This window comes from Bombina bombina, chromosome 3 (assembly GCF_027579735.1).
Source record: "Bombina bombina isolate aBomBom1 chromosome 3, aBomBom1.pri, whole genome shotgun sequence".
Classification (NCBI taxonomy): domain Eukaryota; kingdom Metazoa; phylum Chordata; class Amphibia; order Anura; family Bombinatoridae; genus Bombina; species Bombina bombina.
Window position 1 is genome coordinate 538,598,574 of NC_069501.1, and position 20,076 is coordinate 538,618,649.

The 20,076-nt window shown below is 38.5% G+C and overlaps 1 protein-coding gene across 1 annotated transcript in view; it reads left to right on the top strand.

Annotated features, from left to right (window-relative positions):
- Positions 1 to 20,076, top strand: part of TEKT2 (tektin 2) — a 103,555-nt gene that overhangs the window by 18,044 nt on the left and 65,435 nt on the right. Inside the window, exon 3 of the mRNA XM_053707009.1 lies at positions 16,179 to 16,384. Coding sequence (XP_053562984.1) covers positions 16,179 to 16,384 — 206 coding nt within the window. The remainder of the gene's footprint in view (positions 1 to 16,178; positions 16,385 to 20,076) is intronic.

Here is a 20,076-nt window from a genome sequence, read left to right on the forward strand (position 1 = left end):
TCTCCTGAAACGCCGGATCGCCGATCCCATGCCTGCAGGTCCTCTGTACTTTGTCAGCAATGATGAAACTGGCTCTCTCCAATCACAGCTTCCCCCCCAGGAGCCTTCATCTGGTGAGGCTACGCCGAGATTGGAGGAAGCTGGTTTCGTCATTGCTGTGTAAGTACAGCAGGAAGAAGCAGGCGGGGATATCGGTGATCTGGCGTTTCAGGATAAGAAGGTAAGTATTTGTAAAATCTGGTGCAATTTAAACTTTTCTGAATGAAAGTGCCCCTGTTTTTAATAGTTTTTTTTTTTTAAATCGGCACTTTATCATGAAAGTTGACATTCACTTTAATACTGGTTTGTGTGATAGAAGCTCACAGGTTTATAGGGAAAACTCCTTTAACTTTATAGGTAAACAATGGCATGCTTTAGAAATGTAAACAAGAAAAAGGAATAACTCCTGGACAAAGTAAAGTTAAAATGTAAAGTAGACATGTGCACCGCTAAAAAATTCGGTTAGTTTTCGGTTCGGATCGATTCGGACTTTTAGAATTTCGTTTCGGATCGAATCTGATTCGGCAAAATTTGAATAAATTCGTTTCGGATTTATTCGGATCCGAATAAATTCGTTTCGGATTTATTCGGATTCGGCTGAATTCGGTTCTATTCCGTTCCGAAATTCGGTATGTTTTTACTACACTAACACCCATTTAGTACACTAAGGCCTAGATTTAGAGTTCGGCGGTAAAAGGGCTGTTAACGCTCCGCGGGTTTTTTTCTGGCCGCACCATAAATTTAACTCTGGTATCGAGAGTTCAAACAAATGCTGCGTTAGGCTCCAAAAAAGGAGCGTAGAGCATTTTTACCGCAAATGCAACTCTCGATACCAGAGTTGCTTACGGACGCGGCCGGCCTCAAAAACGTGCTCGTGCACGATTCTCCCATAGGAAACAATGGGGCTGTTTGAGCTGAAAAAAAACCTAACACCTGGAAAAAAGCAGCGTTCAGCTCCTAACGCAGCCCCATTGTTTGCTATGCGGTAACCCTTCCTACGTCTGCACTTAACACTCTAACATGTACCCCGAGTCTAAACACCCCTAACCTTACACTTATTAACCCCTATTCTGCCGCCCCCGCTATCGCTGACCCCTGCATTACACTTTTAACCCCTAATCTGCCGCTCCGTAAACCGCCGCCACCTACGTTATCCTTATGTACCCCTAATCTGCTGCCCTAACATCGCCGACCCCTATGTTATATTTATTAACCCCTAATCTGCCCCCCACAACGTCGCCGACACCTACCTACACTTATTAACCCCTAATCTGCCGACCGGACCTGAGCGCTACTATAATAAAGTTATTAACCCCTAATCCGCCTCACTAACCCTATCATAAATAGTATTAACCCCTAATCTGCCCTCCCTAACATCGCCGACACCTACCTTCAATTATTAACCCCTAATCTGCCGACCGGAGCTCACCGCTATTCTAATAAATGTATTAACCCCTAAAGCTAAGTCTAACCCTAACACTAACACCCCCCTAAGTTAAATATAATTTTTATCTAACGAAATAAATTAACTCTTATTAAATAAATGATTCCTATTTAAAGCTAAATACTTACCTGTAAAATAAATCCTAATATAGCTACAATATAAATTACATTTATATTATAGCTATTTTAGGATTAATATTTATTTTACAGGTAACTTTGTATTTATTTTAACCAGGTACAATAGCTATTAAATAGTTAAGAACTATTTAATAGTTACCTAGTTAAAATAATTACAAATTTACCTGTAAAATAAATCCTAACCTAAGATATAATTAAACCTAACACTACCCTATCAATAAAATAATTAAATAAACTACCTACAATTACCTACAATTAACCTAACACTACACTATCAATAAATTAATTAAACACAATTGCTACAAATAAATACAATTAAATAAACTATCTAAAGTACAAAAAATAAAAAAGAACTAAGTTACAGAAAATAAAAAAATATTTACAAACATAAGAAAAATATTACAACAATTTTAAACTAATTACACCTACTCTAAGCCCCCTAATAAAATAACAAAGACCCCCAAAATAAAAAATTCCTTACCCTATTCTAAATTTAAAAAGTTACAAGCTCTTTTACCTTACCAGCCCTGAACAGGGCCCTTTGCGGGGCATGCCCCAAGAATTTCAGCTCTTTTGCCTGTAAAAAAAAACATACAATACCCCCCCCCCCCAACATTACAACCCACCACCCACATACCCCTAATCTAACCCAAACCCCCCTTAAAAAAACCTAACACTAAGCCCCTGATGATCTTCCTACCTTGTCTTCACCATGCCAGGTTCACCGATCCGTCCTGGCTCCAAGATCTTCATCCAACCCAAGCAGGGGCTAGACATCCACTGAAGAAGTCCAGAAGAGGGTCCAAAGTCTTCCTCCTATCCGGCAAGAAGAGGACATCCGGACCGGCAAACATCTTCTCCAAGCGGCATCTTCTATGTTCTTCCATCCGATGACGACCGGCTCCATCTTGAAGACCTCCAGCGCGGATCCATCCTCTTCTTCCGACGACTAGACGACGAATGACGGTTCCTTTAAGGGACGTCATCCAAGATGGCGTCCCTCGAATTCCGATTGGCTGATAGGATTCTATCAGCCAATCGGAATTAAGGTAGGAATTTTCTGATTGGCTGATGGAATCAGCCAATCAGAATCAAGATCAATCCGATTGGCTGATCCAATCAGCCAATCAGATTGAGCTCGCATTCTATTGGCTGATCGGAACAGCCAATAGAATGCGAGCTCAATCTGATTGGCTGATTGGATCAGCCAATCGGATTGATCTTGATTCTGATTGGCTGATTCCATCAGCCAATCAGAAAATTCCTACCTTAATTCCGATTGGCTGATAGAATCATATCAGCCAATCGGAATTCGAGGGACGCCATCTTGGATGACGTCCCTTAAAGGAACCGTCATTCGTCGTCTAGTCGTCGGAAGAAGAGGATGGATCCGCGCTGGAGGTCTTCAAGATGGAGCCGGTCGTCATCGGATGGAAGAACATAGAAGATGCCGCTTGGAGAAGATGTTTGCCGGTCCGGATGTCCTCTTCTTGCCGGATAGGAGGAAGACTTTGGACCCTCTTCTGGACTTCTTCAGTGGATGTCTAGCCCCTGCTTGGGTTGGATGAAGATCTTGGAGCCAGGACGGATCGGTGAACCTGGCATGGTGAAGACAAGGTAGGAAGATCATCAGGGGCTTAGTGTTAGGTTTATTTAAGGGGGGTTTGGGTTAGATTAGGGGTATGTGGGTGGTGGGTTGTAATGTTGGGGGGGGGGTATTGTATGTTTTTTTTTACAGGCAAAAGAGCTGAAATTCTTGGGGCATGCCCCGCAAAGGGCCCTGTTCAGGGCTGGTAAGGTAAAAGAGCTTGTAACTTTTTAAATTTAGAATAGGGTAAGGAATTTTTTATTTTGGGGGTCTTTGTTATTTTATTAGGGGGCTTAGAGTAGGTGTAATTAGTTTAAAATTGTTGTAATATTTTTCTTATGTTTGTAAATTTTTTTTTATTTTCTGTAACTTAGTTCTTTTTTATTTTTTGTACTTTAGATAGTTTATTTAATTGTATTTATTTGTAGCAATTGTGTTTAATTAATTTATTGATAGTGTAGTGTTAGGTTAATTGTAGGTAATTGTAGGTAGTTTATTTAATTATTTTATTGATAGGGTAGTGTTAGGTTTAATTATATCTTAGGTTAGGATTTATTTTACAGGTAAATTTGTAATTATTTTAACTAGGTAACTATTAAATAGTTCTTAACTATTTAATAGCTATTGTACCTGGTTAAAATAAATACAAAGTTACCTGTAAAATAAATATTAATCCTAAAATAGCTATAATATAAATGTAATTTATATTGTAGCTATATTATGATTTATTTTACAGGTAAGTATTTAGCTTTAAATAGGAATCATTTATTTAATAAGAGTTAATTTATTTCGTTAGATAAAAATTATATTTAACTTAGGGGGGTGTTAGTGTTAGGGTTAGACTTAGCTTTAGGGGTTAATACATTTATTAGAATAGCGGTGAGCTCCGGTCGGCAGATTAGGGGTTAATAATTGAAGGTAGGTGTCGGCGATGTTAGGGAGGGCAGATTAGGGGTTAATACTATTTATGATAGGGTTAGTGAGGCGGATTAGGGGTTAATAACTTTATTATAGTAGCGCTCAGGTCCGCTCGGCAGATTAGGGGTTAATAAGTGTAGGCAGGTGTCGGCGACGTTGTGGGGGGCAGATTAGGGGTTAATAAATATAACATAGGGGTCGGCGATGTTAGGGGCAGAAGATTAGGGGTACATAGGGATAACGTAGGTGGCGGCGATTTGCGGTCGGAAGATTAGGGGTTAATTATTTTAAGTAGCTTGCGGCGACGTTGTGGGGGGCAAGTTAGGGGTTAATAGATATAATACAGGGGTCGGCGGTGTTAGGGGCAGCAGATTAGGGGTACATAAGTATAACGTAGGTGGCGGTCGGCAGATTAGGGGTTAAAATTTTTAATCGAGTGGCGGCGATGTGGGGGGACCTCGGTTTAGGGGTACATAGGTAGTTTATGGGTGTTAGTGTACTTTAGGGTACAGTAGTTAAGAGCTTTATAAACCGGCGTTAGCCAGAAAGCTCTTAACTCCTGCTATTTTCAGGCGGCTGGAATCTTGTCGTTAGAGCTCTAACGCTCACTGCAGAAACGACTCTAAATACCGGCGTTAGGAAGATCCCATTGAAAAGATAGGCTACGCAAATGGCGTAGGGGGATCTGCGGTATGGAAAAGTCGCGGCTGTAAAGTGAGCGTTAGACCCTTTAATCACTGACTCTAAATACCAGCGGTAGCCCAAAACCAGCGTTAGGAGCCTCTAACGCTGGTTTTGACGGCTACCGCCGAACTCTAAATCTAGCCGTAAGTCACTAACACCCATAAACTACCTATGAACCACTAAACCGAGGCCCCCCCACATCGCAAACCCTATAATAACATTATTTAACCCCTAATCTGCCGATCGGATATCGCCGCCGCCTACATTATAGCTATTAACCCCTAATCTGCTGTCCCTAACACCGCCGACCCCTACATTATAGTTATTAACCCCTAATCTGCCTCCCCCAACGTCGCCGCAATCTAACTATAAGTATTAACCCCTAATCTGCCGACCCCATATCGCCGCCGCCTACATTATAGCTATTAACCCCTAATCTGCTGTCCCTAACACCGCCGACCCCTACATTATAGTTATTAACCCCTAATCTGCCTCCCCCAACGTCGCCGCAATCTAACTATAAGTATTAACCCCTAATCTGCCGACCCGATATCGCCGCCGCCTACATTATAGCTATTAACCCCTAATCTGCTGTCCCTAACACCGCCGACCCCTACATTATAGTTATTAACCCCTAATCTGCCTCCCCCAACGTCGCCGCAATCTAACTACAAGTATTAACCCCTAATCTGCCGACCGCAAATCGCCGCCACTATAATAAATGTATTAACCCCTAAACCGCCGCACTCCCGCCTCGCAAACACTATAATACATTTTATTAACCCCTAATCTGCCCTCCCTAACATCGCCGCCACCTACCTACAATTATTAACCCCTAATCTCCCGCCCCCATCGTCGCCGCTACTATAATAAGGTTATTAACCCCTAAACCTAAGTCTAACCCTAACACTAACACCCCCTAACTTAAATATAATTTAAATAAAACGAAATAAGTTTACTATAGTTAAATAAATGAATCCTATTTAAAACTAAAGACTTACCTGTAAAATAAACCCTAAGATAGCTGCAATATAACTAATAGTTACATTGTAGCTATTTTAGCATTAATATTTATTTTACAGGCAACTTTGTATTTATTTTAACTAGGTACAATAGTTATTAAATAGTTAATAACTATTTAATAACTACCTAGCTAAAATAAATACAAATTTACCTGTAAAATAAATCCTAACCTAAGTTACACTAACACCTAACACTACACTATCATTAAATTAACTAAATAAATGAATCATATTTAAAACAAAATACTTACCTGTAAAATAAACCCTAATATAGCTGCAATATAACTAATAGTTACATTGTAGCTATTTTAGCATTTATATTTATTTTACAGGCAACTTTGTATTTATTTTAACTAGGTACAAAAGCTATTAAATAGTTATTGACTAATTAATAGCTACCTAGTTAAAATAATTACAAAATTACCTGTAAAATAAATCCTAACCTAAGTTACAATTAAACCTAATTAACTACAAGTACCTACAATTATCTACAATTAAATAAACTAAAGTACAAAACCCCCCCACTAAATTACAAAAAAAAACAAACACTAAATTACAAAAAATAAAAAAATATTACAAGAATTTTAAACTAATTACACCTAATCTAAGCCCCCTAATAAAATAACAAAGCCCCCCAAAATAAAAAAAATGCCCTACCCTATACTAAATTACAAAAGTTAACAGCTATATTACCTTACCAGCCCTGAACAGGGCCCTTTGCGGGGCATGCCCCAAAGAAAACAGCTCTTTTGCCTGTAAAAAAAAAAACACAATCCCCCCCCCACATTACAACCCACCACCCACATACCCCTACTCTAACCCAAACCCCCCTTAAATAAACCTAACACTACCCCCCTGAAGATCTCCCTACCTTGAGTCGTGTTCACCCAGCCGGGCCGAAGTCTTCATCCGATGGGGCAGAAGAGGACATCCAGACCGGCAGAAGTCTTCATCCAAGCGGGGCAAGAAGAGGTCTTCCATCCATCATACAAGTACCAAAATACAAACAAACACTAAATTACAAAAAATAATAAAATATTACAATAATTTTAAACTAATTACACCTAATCTAAGCCCCCTACTAGCTATTAATATAGCTTCAATATAACTAATAGTTACATTGTAGCTATTTTAGGATTTATATTTATTTTACAGGCAACTTTGTATTTATTTTAACTAGGTACAATAGCTATTAAATAGTTAATAACTATTTAATAACTACCTAGCTAAAATAAATACAAATTTACCTGTAAAATAAATCATAACCTAAGTTACAATTACACCTAACACTACACTATCATTAAATTAACTAAATAAATGAATCCTATATAAAACTAAAGACTTACCTGTAAAATAAACCCTAATATAGCTGCAATATAACTAATAGTTACATTGTAGCTATTTTAGCATTTATATTTATTGTACAGGCAACTTTGTATTTATTTTAACTAGGTACAATAGCTATTAAATAGATATTTACTGTTTAATAGCTACCTAGTTAAAATAATTACAAAATTACCTGTAAAATAAATCCTAACCTAAGTTACAATTAAACCTAACACTACACTATCATTAAATAAATTAACTACAAGTACCTACAATTAAATACAATTAAAAAACTAAACTAAAGTACAACCCCCCCCCCCCACTAAATTACAAAAAATAAAAAAATATTACAAGAATTTTAAACTAATTACACCTAATCTAAGCCCCCTAATAAAATAACAAAGCCCCCCAAAATAAAAAAAATGCCCTACCCTATACTAAATTACAAAAGTTAACAGCTCTATTACCTTACCAGCCCTGAACAGGGCCTTTTGCGGGGCATGCCCCAAAGAAAACAGCTCTTTTGCCTGTAAAAAAAAACACAACCCCCCCCCCACATTACAACCCACCACCCACATACCCCTACTCTAACCCAAACCCCCCTTAAATAAACCTAACACTACCCCCCTGAAGATCTCCCTACCTTGAGTCGTGTTCACCCAGCCGGGCCGAAGTCTTCATCCGATGGGGCAGAAGAGGACATCCAGACTGGCAGAAGTCTTCATCCAAGCGGGGCAAGAAGAGATCTTCCATCCATCAGAAAAGTACAAAAAAACAAACAAACACTAAATTAGCAAAAATAATAAAATATTGCAATAATTTTAAACTAATTACACCTAATCTAAGCCCCCTACTAGCTATTAATATAGCTACAATATAACTAATAGTTACATTGTAGCTATTTTAGGATTTATATTTATTTTACAGGCAACTTTGTATTTATTTTAACTAGGTACAATAGCTATTAAATAGTTAATAACTACCTAGCTAAAATAAATACAAATTTACCTGTAAAATAAACCCTAACCTAAGTTACAATTACACCTAACACTACACTGTCATTAAATTAACTAAATAAATTAATCCTATATAAAACTAAATACTTACCTGTAAAATAAACTCTAATATAGCTACAATATAACTAATAGTTACATTGTAGCTATTTTAGCATTTATATTTATTTTACAGGCAACTTTGTATTTATTTTAACTAAGTACAAAAGCTATTAAATAGTTATTGACTAATTAATAGCTACCTAGTTAAAATAATTACAAAATTACCTGTAAAATAAATCCTAACCTAAGTTACTATTAAACCTAACTCTACACTATCATTAAATAAATTAACTACAAGTACCTACAATTAAATACAATGAAATAAACTAAACTAAAGTACAAAAAAAACAAACACTAAATTACAAAAAATAAAAAAAATTACAAGAATTTTAAACTAATTACACCTAATCTAAGCCCCCTAATAAAATAACAAAGCCCCCCAAAATAAAAAAATGCCCTACCCTATACTAAATTACAAAAGTAATCAGCTCTATTACCTTACCAGCCCTGAACAGGGCCCTTTGCGGGGCATGCCCCATAGAACACAGCTCTTTTGCCTGTAAAAAAAAACACAATACCCCCCCCCCCACATTACAACCCACCACCCACATACCCCTACTCTAACCCAAACCCCCCTTAAATAAACCTAACACTACCCCCCTGAAGATCTCTCTACCGTGTCTTCACCCAGCGGGCCGAAGTCTTCATCCGATCGGGCAGAAGAGGACATCCAGACCGGCAGAAGTCTTCATCCAAGCGGGGCAAGAAGAGGTCTTCCATCCATCAGAAGTCTTGATCCAGGCGGCATCTTCTCTGTTCATCCATCCGGAGCGGAGCGGCAGCATCCTGAAGACATCCCACGCAGAGCATCCTCTTCTTTCTTGATCCGACGACTAGGTGACTGTACCTTTAAGTGACGTCATCCAAGATGGCGTCCCTTGAATTCCGATTGGCTGATAGGATTCTATCAGCCAATCGGAATTAAGGTATGAAAAATCTGATTGGCTGATTCAATCAGCCAATCAGATTCAAGTTCAATCCGATTGGCTGATCCAATCAGCCAATCAGATTGAGCTCGCATTCTATTGGCTGATCGGAACAGCCAATAGAATGCGAGGTCAATCTGATTGGCTGATTCCATCAGCCAATCGGATTGAACTTGAATCTGATTGGCTGATTAAATCAGCCAATCAGATTTTTCCTACCTTAATTCCGATTGGCTGATAGAATCCTATCAGCCAATCGGAATTCAAGGGACACCATCTTGGATGACGTCACTTAAAGGTACAGTCACCTAGTCGTCGGATCAAGAAAGAAGAGGATGCTCTGCGTGGGATGTCTTCAGGATGCTGCCGCTCCGGATGGATGAACAGAGAAGATGCCGCCTGGATCAAGACTTCTGATGGATGGAAGACCTCTTCTTGCCCCGCTTGGATGAAGACTTCTGCCGGTCTGGATGTCCTCTTCTGCCCGATCGGATGAAGACTTCGGCCCGCTGGGTGAAGACACGGTAGAGAGATCTTCAGGGGGGTAGTGTTAGGTTTATTTAAGGGGGGTTTGGGTTAGAGTAGGGGTATGTGGGTGGTGGGTTGTAATGTGGGGGGGGGGTATTGTGTTTTTTTTTACAGGCAAAAGAGCTGTTTTCTATGGGGCATGCCCCGCAAAAGGCCCTGTTCAGGGCTGGTAAGGTAATAGAGCTGATTACTTTTGTAATTTAGTATAGGGTAGGGCATTTTTTTATTTTGGGGGGCTTTGTTATTTTATTAGGGGGCTTAGATTAGGTGTAATTAGTTTAAAATTCTTGTAATTTTTTTTATTTTTTGTAATTTAGTGTTTGTTTTTTTTGTACTTTAGTTTAGTTTATTTCATTGTATTTAATTGTAGGTACTTGTAGTTAATTTATTTAATGATAGTGTAGAATTAGGTTTAATAGTAACTTAGGTTAGGATTTATTTTACAGGTAATTTTGTAATTATTTTAACTAGGTAGCTATTAAACAGTAAATATCTATTTAATAGCTATTGTACCTAGTTAAAATAAATACAAAGTTGCCTGTAAAATAAATATAAATGCTAAAATAGCTACAATATAACCATTAGTTATATTGTAGCTATATTAGGGTTTATTTTACAGGTAAGTATTTAGTTTTATATAGGATTAATTTATTTAGTTAATTTAATGATAGTGTAGTGTTAGGTGTAATTGTAACTTAGGTTAGGGTTTATTTTACAGGTAAATTTGTATTTATTTTAGCTAGGTAGTTATTAACTATTTAATAGCTATTGTACCTAGTTAAAATAAATACAAAGTTGCCTGTAAAATAAATATAAATCCTAAAATAGCTACAATGTAACTATTAGTTATATTGTAGCTATATTAATAGCTAGTAGGGGGCTTAGATTAGGTGTAATTAGTTTAAAATTATTGTAATATTTTATTATTTTTGCTAATTTAGTGTTTGTTTGTTTTTTTGTACTTTTCTGTTGAATGGAAGACCTCTTCTTGCCCCGCTTGGATGAAGACTTCTGCCAGTCTGGATGTCCTCTTCTGCCCCATCGGATGAAGACTTCGGCCCGGCTGGGTGAACACGACTCAAAGTAGGGAGATCTTCAGGGGGGTAGTGTTAGGTTTATTTAAGGGGGGTTTGGGTTAGAGTAGGGGTATGTGGGTGGTGGGTTGTAATGTGGGGGGAGGGATTGTGTTTTTTTTTTACAGGCAAAAGAGCTGTTTTCTTTGGGGCATGCCCCGCAAAGGGCCCTGTTCAGGGCTGGTAAGGTAATAGAGCTGTTAACTTTTGTAATTTAGTATAGGTTAGGGCATTTTTTTTATTTTGGGGGGCTTTGTTATTTTATTAGGGGGCTTAGATTAGGTGTAATTAGTTTAAAATTCTTGTAATATTTTTTTATTTTTTGTAATTTAGTGGGGGGGGGTTTGTACTTTAGTTTAGTTTTTTTAATTGCATTTAATTGTAGGTACTTGTAGTTAATTTATTTAATGATAGTGTAGTGTTAGGTTTAATTGTAACTTAGGTTAGGATTTATTTTACAGGTAATTTTGTAATTATTTTAACTAGGTAGCTATTAAATAGTCAATATCTATTTAATAGCTATTGAACCTAGTTAAAATGAATACAAAGTTGCCTGTACAATAAATATAAATGCTAAAATAGCTACAATGTAACTATTAGTTATATTGCAGCTATATTAGGGTTTATTTTACAGGTAAGTCTTTAGTTTTATATAGGATTCATTTATTTAGTTAATTTAATGATAGTGTAGTGTTAGGTGTAATTGTAACTTAGGTTAGGGTTTATTTTACAGGTAAATTTGTATTTATTTTAGCTAGGTAGTTATTAAATAGTTATTAACTATTTAATAACTATTGTACCTAGTTAAAATAAATACAAAGTTGCCTGTAAAATACATATAAATCCTAAAATAGCTACAATGTAACTATTAGTTATATTGAAGCTATATTAATAGCTAGTAGGGGGCTTAGATTAGGTGTAATTAGTTTAAAATTATTGTAATATTTTATTATTTTTGGTAATTTAGTGTTTGTTTGTATTTTGGTACTTGTATGATGGATGGAAGACCTCTTCTTGCCCCACTTGGATGAAGACTTCTGCCGGTCTGGATGTCCTCTTCTGCCCCATCGGATGAAGACTTCGGCCCGGCTGGGTGAACACGACTCAAGGTAGGGAGATCTTCAGGGGGGTAGTGTTAGGTTTATTTAAGGGGGGTTTGGGTTAGAGTAGGGGTATGTGGGTGGTGGGTTGTAATGTGGGGGGGGGATTGTGTTTTTTTTTTACAGGCAAAAGAGCTGTTTTCTTTGGGGCATGCCCCGCAAAGGGCCCTGTTCAGGGCTGGTAAGGTAATAGAGCTGTTAACTTTTGTAATTTAGTATAGGGTAGGGCATTTTTTTTATTTTGGGGGGCTTTGTTATTTTATTAGGGGGCTTAGATTAGGTGTAATTAGTTTAAAATTCTTGTAATATTTTTTTATTTTTTGTAATTTAGTGTTTGTTTTTTTTTGTAATTTAGTGGGGGGGTTTTGTACTTTAGTTTATTTAATTGTAGATAATTGTAGGTACTTGTAGTTAATTAGGTTTAATTGTAACTTAGGTTAGGATTTATTTTACAGGTAATTTTGTAATTATTTTAACTAGGTAGCTATTAATTAGTCAATAACTATGTAATAGCTATTGTACCTAGTTAAAATAAATACAAAGTTGTCTGTAAAATAAATATAAATGCTAAAATAGCTACAATGTAACTATTAGTTATATTGCAGCTATATTAGGGTTTATTTTACTGGTAAGTATTTTGTTTTAAATAGGATTCATTTATTTAGTTAATTTAATGATAGTGTAGTGTTAGGTGTTAGTGTAACTTAGGTTAGGATTTATTTTACAGGTAAATTTGTATTTATTTTAGCTAGGTAGTTATTAAATAGTTATTAACTATTTAATAACTATTGTACCTAGTTAAAATAAATACAAAGTTGCCTGTAAAATAAAAATAAATCCTAAAATAGATACAATGTAACTATTAGTTATATTGCAGCTATCTTAGGGTTTATTTTACAGGTAAGTCTTTAGTTTTAAATAGGATTCATTTATTTAACTATAGTAAACTTATTTCGTTTTATTTAAATTATATTTAAGTTAGGGGGTGTTAGTGTTAGGGTTAGACTTAGGTTTAGGGGTTAATAACCTTATTATAGTAGCGGCGACGATGGGGGCGGGAGATTAGGGGTTAATAATTGTAGGTAGGTGGCGGCGATGTTAGGGAGGGCAGATTAGGGGTTAATAAAATGCATTATAGTGTTTGCGAGGCGGGAGTGCGGCGGTTTAGGGGTTAATACATTTATTATAGTGGCGGCGATTTGCGGTCGGCAGATTAGGGGTTAATACTTGTAGTTAGATTGCGGCGACGTTGGGGGAGGCAGATTAGGGGTTAATAACTATAATGTAGGGGTCGGCGGTGTTAGGGACAGCAGATTAGGGGTTAATAACTATAATGTAGGGGTCGGCGGTGTTAGGGACAGCAGATTAGGGGTTAATAGCTATAATGTAGGCGGCGGTGATATCGGGTCGGCAGATTAGGGGTTAATACTTGTAGTTAGATTGCGGCGACGTTGGGGGAGGCAGATTAGGGGTTAATAACTATAATGTAGGGGTCGGCGGTGTTAGGGACAGCAGATTAGGGGTTAATAGCTATAATGTAGGTGGCGGCGATATTCGGTCGGCAGATTAGGGGTTAATAAAATAATGTAGGTGTCAGCGATAGCGGAGGCAGCAGATTAGGGGTTAATAAGTGTTAGATTAGGGGTGTTTAGAGACTCGGGGTACATGTTAGGGTGTTAGGTGCAGACTTAGTGTTTCCCCATAGGAAACAATGGGGCTGCGGTGTTAGGTTTTTTCTCAGCCGAAACTCCCATTGTTTCCTATGGGGAAATGCCGAATCTTAACGAGCTAATTCGGATTTATTCGGAGATACGGCAGCTATTTCGGATTCATTCGGTAGATTCGGAAGTATTTTAATTCGGAAATCCGAATCGATCCGAATCTCCGAATTTACCGAATTTACCGAATTTCCGAATTAATCCGAAACGAACCGCACATGTCTAATGTAAAGCATAAGTGTGTTAAACAACGTACCATGCACAGCCTTAGTAAGAGGTTAAATTAATCATTTATTGGTATGCATTAAAACGGATAACTCAGAGTAGCTACATCATTTGACGCTTTTCGTGCGTGTCTGGTGCTTTCTCAAAGATCGGCTAGGACAGGTGCACTTGGACTTACATACCTGTTTGGTCCTGCCCCCTAGCTGTGACGTATTGTGCTGGGATTGCACTCAATCGGAAAGAAGCACACATTCAAAAGTCTGTAATTGATGGGCTTCTATAGTAGTTAACTCTTTAGATTCCGTTGAGTGCAATGACAGCGGATACATGATTAAAATCTAGACAAAAGAACTATTAAAAATAAAAAATACAAATGTTTACATATATATTGAAAAAGAACAACATAATTTCTTGGAAAAAATGGATTCCAATGTGCTACAGTGTAGTATTGTGTTTTGCTATTAAAGTGAAGGCAAAATTTGATGAATGAAAGCGCGTTTTTTAAAAATACTATTAGAAACAGGGGCACTTTCATTCATCAAAGTTTACAAAGCAGCCGTTTTGATTAAAAACTTACCTCTCTTCTTTGCACAGCCAGAGCAGCTTCCCTCACCCGGAGATCCTCTCTTCACACGTCATCAATGACTAATCCAGCTTCCTCCAATCACGGCTTTCCCCCCAGGGTAGTCATTGCCTGAGGCCATGCCGTGATTGGAGGAAGCTGGATTAGTCATTGATGACGTGTGAAGAGAGGATCTCCGTGTGGGGGAAGCTGCTCTGGCTGTGAAAAAAACAAAGGTAAGTTTTTAATCAAAACGCTGTACAAGAAAGGAAAAAAGAAGCACAGCGCATCCGCAATTCACAGTATCGTTTATTCACCGGACAAATGACACATAATACAAATACACTTACAGGATACAAGTCTAAGGAAAACATTTTGGCATAAAGCCCACTCGTGTAGACTGTTGTAGTCGTCGAGGGGATTCCAGAGAGTGCATTGGGACTAAGCTAAGTGTGTATGGTCTCCATACATGTTCTACATATTTTAACTACAATATTTTGTTGTTTTATAATTTTGTGTCATAAGTTTATTTCTATTATGTCTATTTTCATCATATTTATCTATAGCGCGTTTTTCCTGAGTCTGATTGCGCTATTTATTGTTTTTCAAGTTTTTAATCAAAACGGCTGCCTTCTAAACTTAGATGAATGAAAGTGCCCCTGTTTTTAATAGTATTTTAAAAAATGGGCTTTCATTCATCAAATTTTACCTTCACTTTAACCTGACACTAGTTACATTTTTTAAACTTTGTTTCATTTGTTCTGTTATATTGGATTTTTTTCCACTTTCACTATTTCAAAAGAAACAATTACAAAAGTGCACATTAAATTAGTAAGTTCTATGTTTAAAAGGATAAACATAGAACTTATTAATTTAATGTGCACAATAAAACACAGAACAAAATAAAAAAATTGAACTAGTGTCGGGTTAATGGCAAAACACAATAATACACTGTAGCACATTGGAATATTTTTTTTTCCAATAAATGATGTTATTTGTCAATATATATGTAAATATTTGTATTTTTTTGTTTTTAATAGTTCTTTTACCTAGATTTTAATCATGTAACTGCTGTCATTGCACTCAACGGAATCTAAAGAGTTAACAACAATAGAAGCCGATCAATTACAGACTTTTGAATGTGTGCTTCTTTCAAATTGAATGCAATCACAGCACAATACGTCACAGCTAGGGGCAGGACCAAACAGGTATGCAAGTCCAAGTGCACCTGACCTAGCCAATCCTTGAGAAAGCGACAGACACGCGCGAAACGCGTCAGATGACGTAGCTCCCAGCTAACCGCTACTTTGTGAATTATTATTATTATGCATACCAATAAATGATGAATTTAACATCTTATTAAGGCTGTGCATGGTACGTTGTTTAACAGACATATGCTTTACATTTTAACTTTAACTTGTCCAGGAGTTATTCCTTTTTCTTGTGTTATATATACACCGCCAGTAGACCCTAATACGGCAACGGAGGAAGCCGCGGAGGCTGCTGGAGGTGGTTGTGGCATGGAGGGATGACACGCCTACTCCGTATACACAAGGTATTACCTTTGCTGCTAACTCTTTCTGTACTGTGTACCCTGTGGTGTCTAGGGTACACTCTCTGCATTTAGAAATGTAAATACAGTTTTTTATCAGTAAAAAAATCATCCATCTTACTAAAAAATAAACTGTTATTTATTTTAAAATGCCCTCTTTTAGATGGAACATAAGAAAAACATTACTTTAACCTCCTTTAAAATAATGTTTGGTGTTTTAGGTAAAAGAGGAAGCAGAACGCACCTTGCAGGCAAGCAATGTCCCACTGGATGTGGCCATTGAGTGTCTGAACTTTCGTGAGAGTCGGCGAGATATTGACCTTGTGAAGGATCCTGCTGAGGATGAGCTGCATAAGGAGGTGGAAGTGATTGAAGGTGTCCGCAAGGCCTTGCAACAGAAGATCAGTGAGGCATTTGAGCAGCTGTGGTAAGAAGGTCTTAAAGGGTATCTCAGTACCTGCTTGCTAGCAAGGGACATTTTTATGCAAAAATGACATGTTCATATTTTCTGATCCTCATAAGCATGTCCCGGGGCACTACCCTTCCAGCATAATGGCTGGCCTCCTCATGTGACCCCTCCCCAACTATGACCATGTTTACCAGTATAGTGTTTTCCCACCACCCCTTCACCTGTAGCCTCCCATGGCACACCCTGACCCAGACAAAAAATGGGGGGTTTGTGTGCAATTTTTATCCAATAATACATATACGCAGTCAATATAGACCAAAAGTTCTTCATCCAGCAAAATACCCCTCCGGCAATGCAAACATCAGAGCAAATTAGCAGTATGTATATAATGTCCCCTTTAGTAGACTCACACTTTTTGATGTGGTAGGAGGACCTCCGCTACTCCAGCGGTGCAAAGAGAGACTTACTCCCTACCTCCCTCACCTTCACCTACAGCGCGTCTCTGTGTCTCTGTATGGGGTTGCATCTGTTTCCTTTCTGGGCGCTCCGATGATGTCACTGTTAGTGCCTGGGGCCTGTGAGGGGAAGCTGGTGGTACTGGCAATTACCGGTCTGTTGCTTAAACAGAGTATCTGGATCTAATGGGAAATTCAAATCCACTCCCAAATGTAAAATTAAAACATCCAAACTTTATTCATAGCGTTTAAAAATGATGCTGGGAAGCACCTTACAGAGCAGTGTCAGAGCAGGCGCAGCACTAGGCTTACGTGTTTCGGCTTAGAGAGCCGTAATCATAGCCTGGTGTGCTAAGCCTTCTCTTACAATTTAAAAAGCAAAAGGTATTTTACTATTGGCTCTTAGAGTAAGATCCAGGTAATTGATCTTAACCGGATTTGTTTAGAATGTAAACCGCAAACCTATGTCATTGACATTAAGAAATTCTATGAAATTGGGTATTAATTTGTGGTCACCTGTCCAAATAAATAGCAGATCATCAATGAATCTGTGATATAGCTTGATGTTGTCTCTGAAGGGGTTGCCATCTCCAAAAATGCGGTACAGCTCCCACCAACTGAGATATAAGTTGGCATATGATGGGGCAAACTTAGCACCCATGGCTGTGCCGCACTTCTGGAGATAGCAAACCCCCTCAAACTTAAACAAAATGTGGGCTAACAGAAATAAAACAGTCCTGACTATATACCTTTGAAATTCATGTGAGTAATCTGTACATCTGTCAAGGAAGAAAGCAAATGCCTGCACTCCCTTATCATGTGGTATGGAGGAATAGAGTGCAACAGCATCAACTGTGAGCCATGTACTCGATTCCTCCCATCCACATCCTGCATTATGTTAATAACATGAGTCGTATCTCTGAGGTAGGCCGGTAGTGATGTCACTAAGGGTTGCAAAATACAATCAACCCACTGTGAGAGGTGCTCTAGAAGAGAGCCAATTCCACTCACAATGGGCCTCCCCTGGACCTGATACAAGGATTTTTGTACTTTTGAAAGATGGTGGAACCAGGGCATCATAGGATGTTGCACATCTTAATAATCAAAAGTCTGTTTGTCTAAGAAGCCCTGGTCCCTACCATCATCCAATAACTGCCTCAAACCTTCCCTGAATTCATTAGTTGGTTCCTTTCTGAGAATTTCATAATCATTAGGGTTATGCAGTTGGCGTAAGGCCTCAACCACATAATCCTCTACATGGCTACAACCGCCTCCCCCCTCCCCTTGTCAGCTGTACGTATCACCAGGTTATCATTTTTCTGTAAGGCAATGAGAGCCTTTCTTTCATTGTTTGTTAAATTCTGGGTTGGTTTCTCCATCTCTTGTGCCAATTGAACTATATCTTTCTCAACTCTCTGTTGGAATGTCTCTAATATTGACCCTCTGCTGTGTATGGAATAAAATTTGGACTTGTTCCTAAAACTAGTGCCCCTATTGATTTGTAATGAGATTAAATCACATGCCTCATGAAAACCAGACAATTTATTCTCTTTAATTATGGCTTGTGAAACATCAGTATCTATCACTTGCTCATTACCACCATAGTGTTTTTTAAGTGTTAGGTTCCGGATTAGGCGAATAACATCTAATAATGTCTGGAACACATTTAAGTTGGAAGTAGGTGAAAAACTCAAACCATAGCCTAATACACTCAATTGTTCTGGGGTCAATTCCATGGAGGATAAATTAATAACATTGTTTTATTTGTATTTTGTCTGGGGACGTGAGCCTCTTAATTGATATCTACCTTGTGTTGTTTCCCCCTGCTGTGTGTTGTCTTCTAGACCCTGGACCTGTGGAAAAACCTTCTCTAGGTCTGTAACTTGAGTAGTAAACACTTTTTATTTAGGTCTAACTACTCTTTGTTCTAGAGCAGGAGTACTGAAATTTTTAAGAATCCCTGTAGTAGGAGGGGAGACTACAGACCCCGAGGCTTTACCTTCATCTGAAGAATACTCAGTATCACTTCCTGAGAAGGATACATTCTTGTTATTATTTCTTCTACCCCTCTGCTTCTGTGGCCTCCCCTTCGAGAATTACAACTGAATTGATTTTTCCTAAATTCCCCTCTCTTTTTTCTATTCCAAATATATACAGAATTGGTTTGGTAGTCAGATCTATCCCTTAGGAATTTAGTGTGTTTATTTTCCATTATAATGCTCTTACTTTTAGCTACTATATTTCTCAATATACCATAAAATTTTTCAAATTGAGACTCATTTATACGTTTGTCCATTTCACATTGCAAATCCTTAATCTCTAATTTTACATCAGATAGTTGAGAAACCTTATAGTCTCTAAGTATAATTATTAACCTAGATGAGCAATCAGATAATATATCATTCCACCCTGACCCAGCTCATGACATGTCACGATTCTGCCCACAACACACCTGCTGGTCCTCCCGTCCCATTATGACCCTGCCCGCAACACACCTGCTGCTCCTCCCTTCCTGTCATGGCTCTGCCCACAACACACCTGCTGCTCCTCCCTTCCTGTCATGACCCTGCCCACAACACACCTGCTGCTTTTCCCTTCCTGTCATGGCCCTGCCCACAACACATCTGCTGCTCCTCCCTTCCTGTTATGGCCCTGCCCACAACACACCTGCTGTTCCTCACTTCCTGTCATGGCCCTGCCCACAACACACCTGCTGCTCCTCCCTTCCCATCATGGTCCTGCCCACAACACACCTGCTGCTCCTCCCTTCCCATCATGGTCCTGCCCACAACACACCTGTTTCTCCTCCCTTCCTGTAATGGCCCTGCCCACAACACACCTGCTGCTCCTCCCTTCCTGTCATGGCCCTGCCCACAACACACCTTCTGATCCTCCGTTCCTGTCATGGCCCTGCCCACAACACACCTGCTGCTCCTCCCTTCCTGTAATGGCCCTGCCCACAACAGACCTGCTGCTCCCCCCTTCCCATCATGACCCTGCCCACAACACACCTTCTGCTTCTCCCTTCCTGTCATGGCACTTCCCACAACACACCTGTTGCTCCTCCCTTCCTGTCATGACTCTGCCCACAAAACACCAATGGGGCTTCCAGAAATGTTGGGAGGGATGTTTATTATATAAATTAGGTCTTGGCAATGGCTCCTCTAATTATAGCCCCTGCAAAATGTGTCACATTTCACTTTGTATAAAGTTGCACTTAAAGGGACACTCAAGTCAAAATTAAACTTCATGATT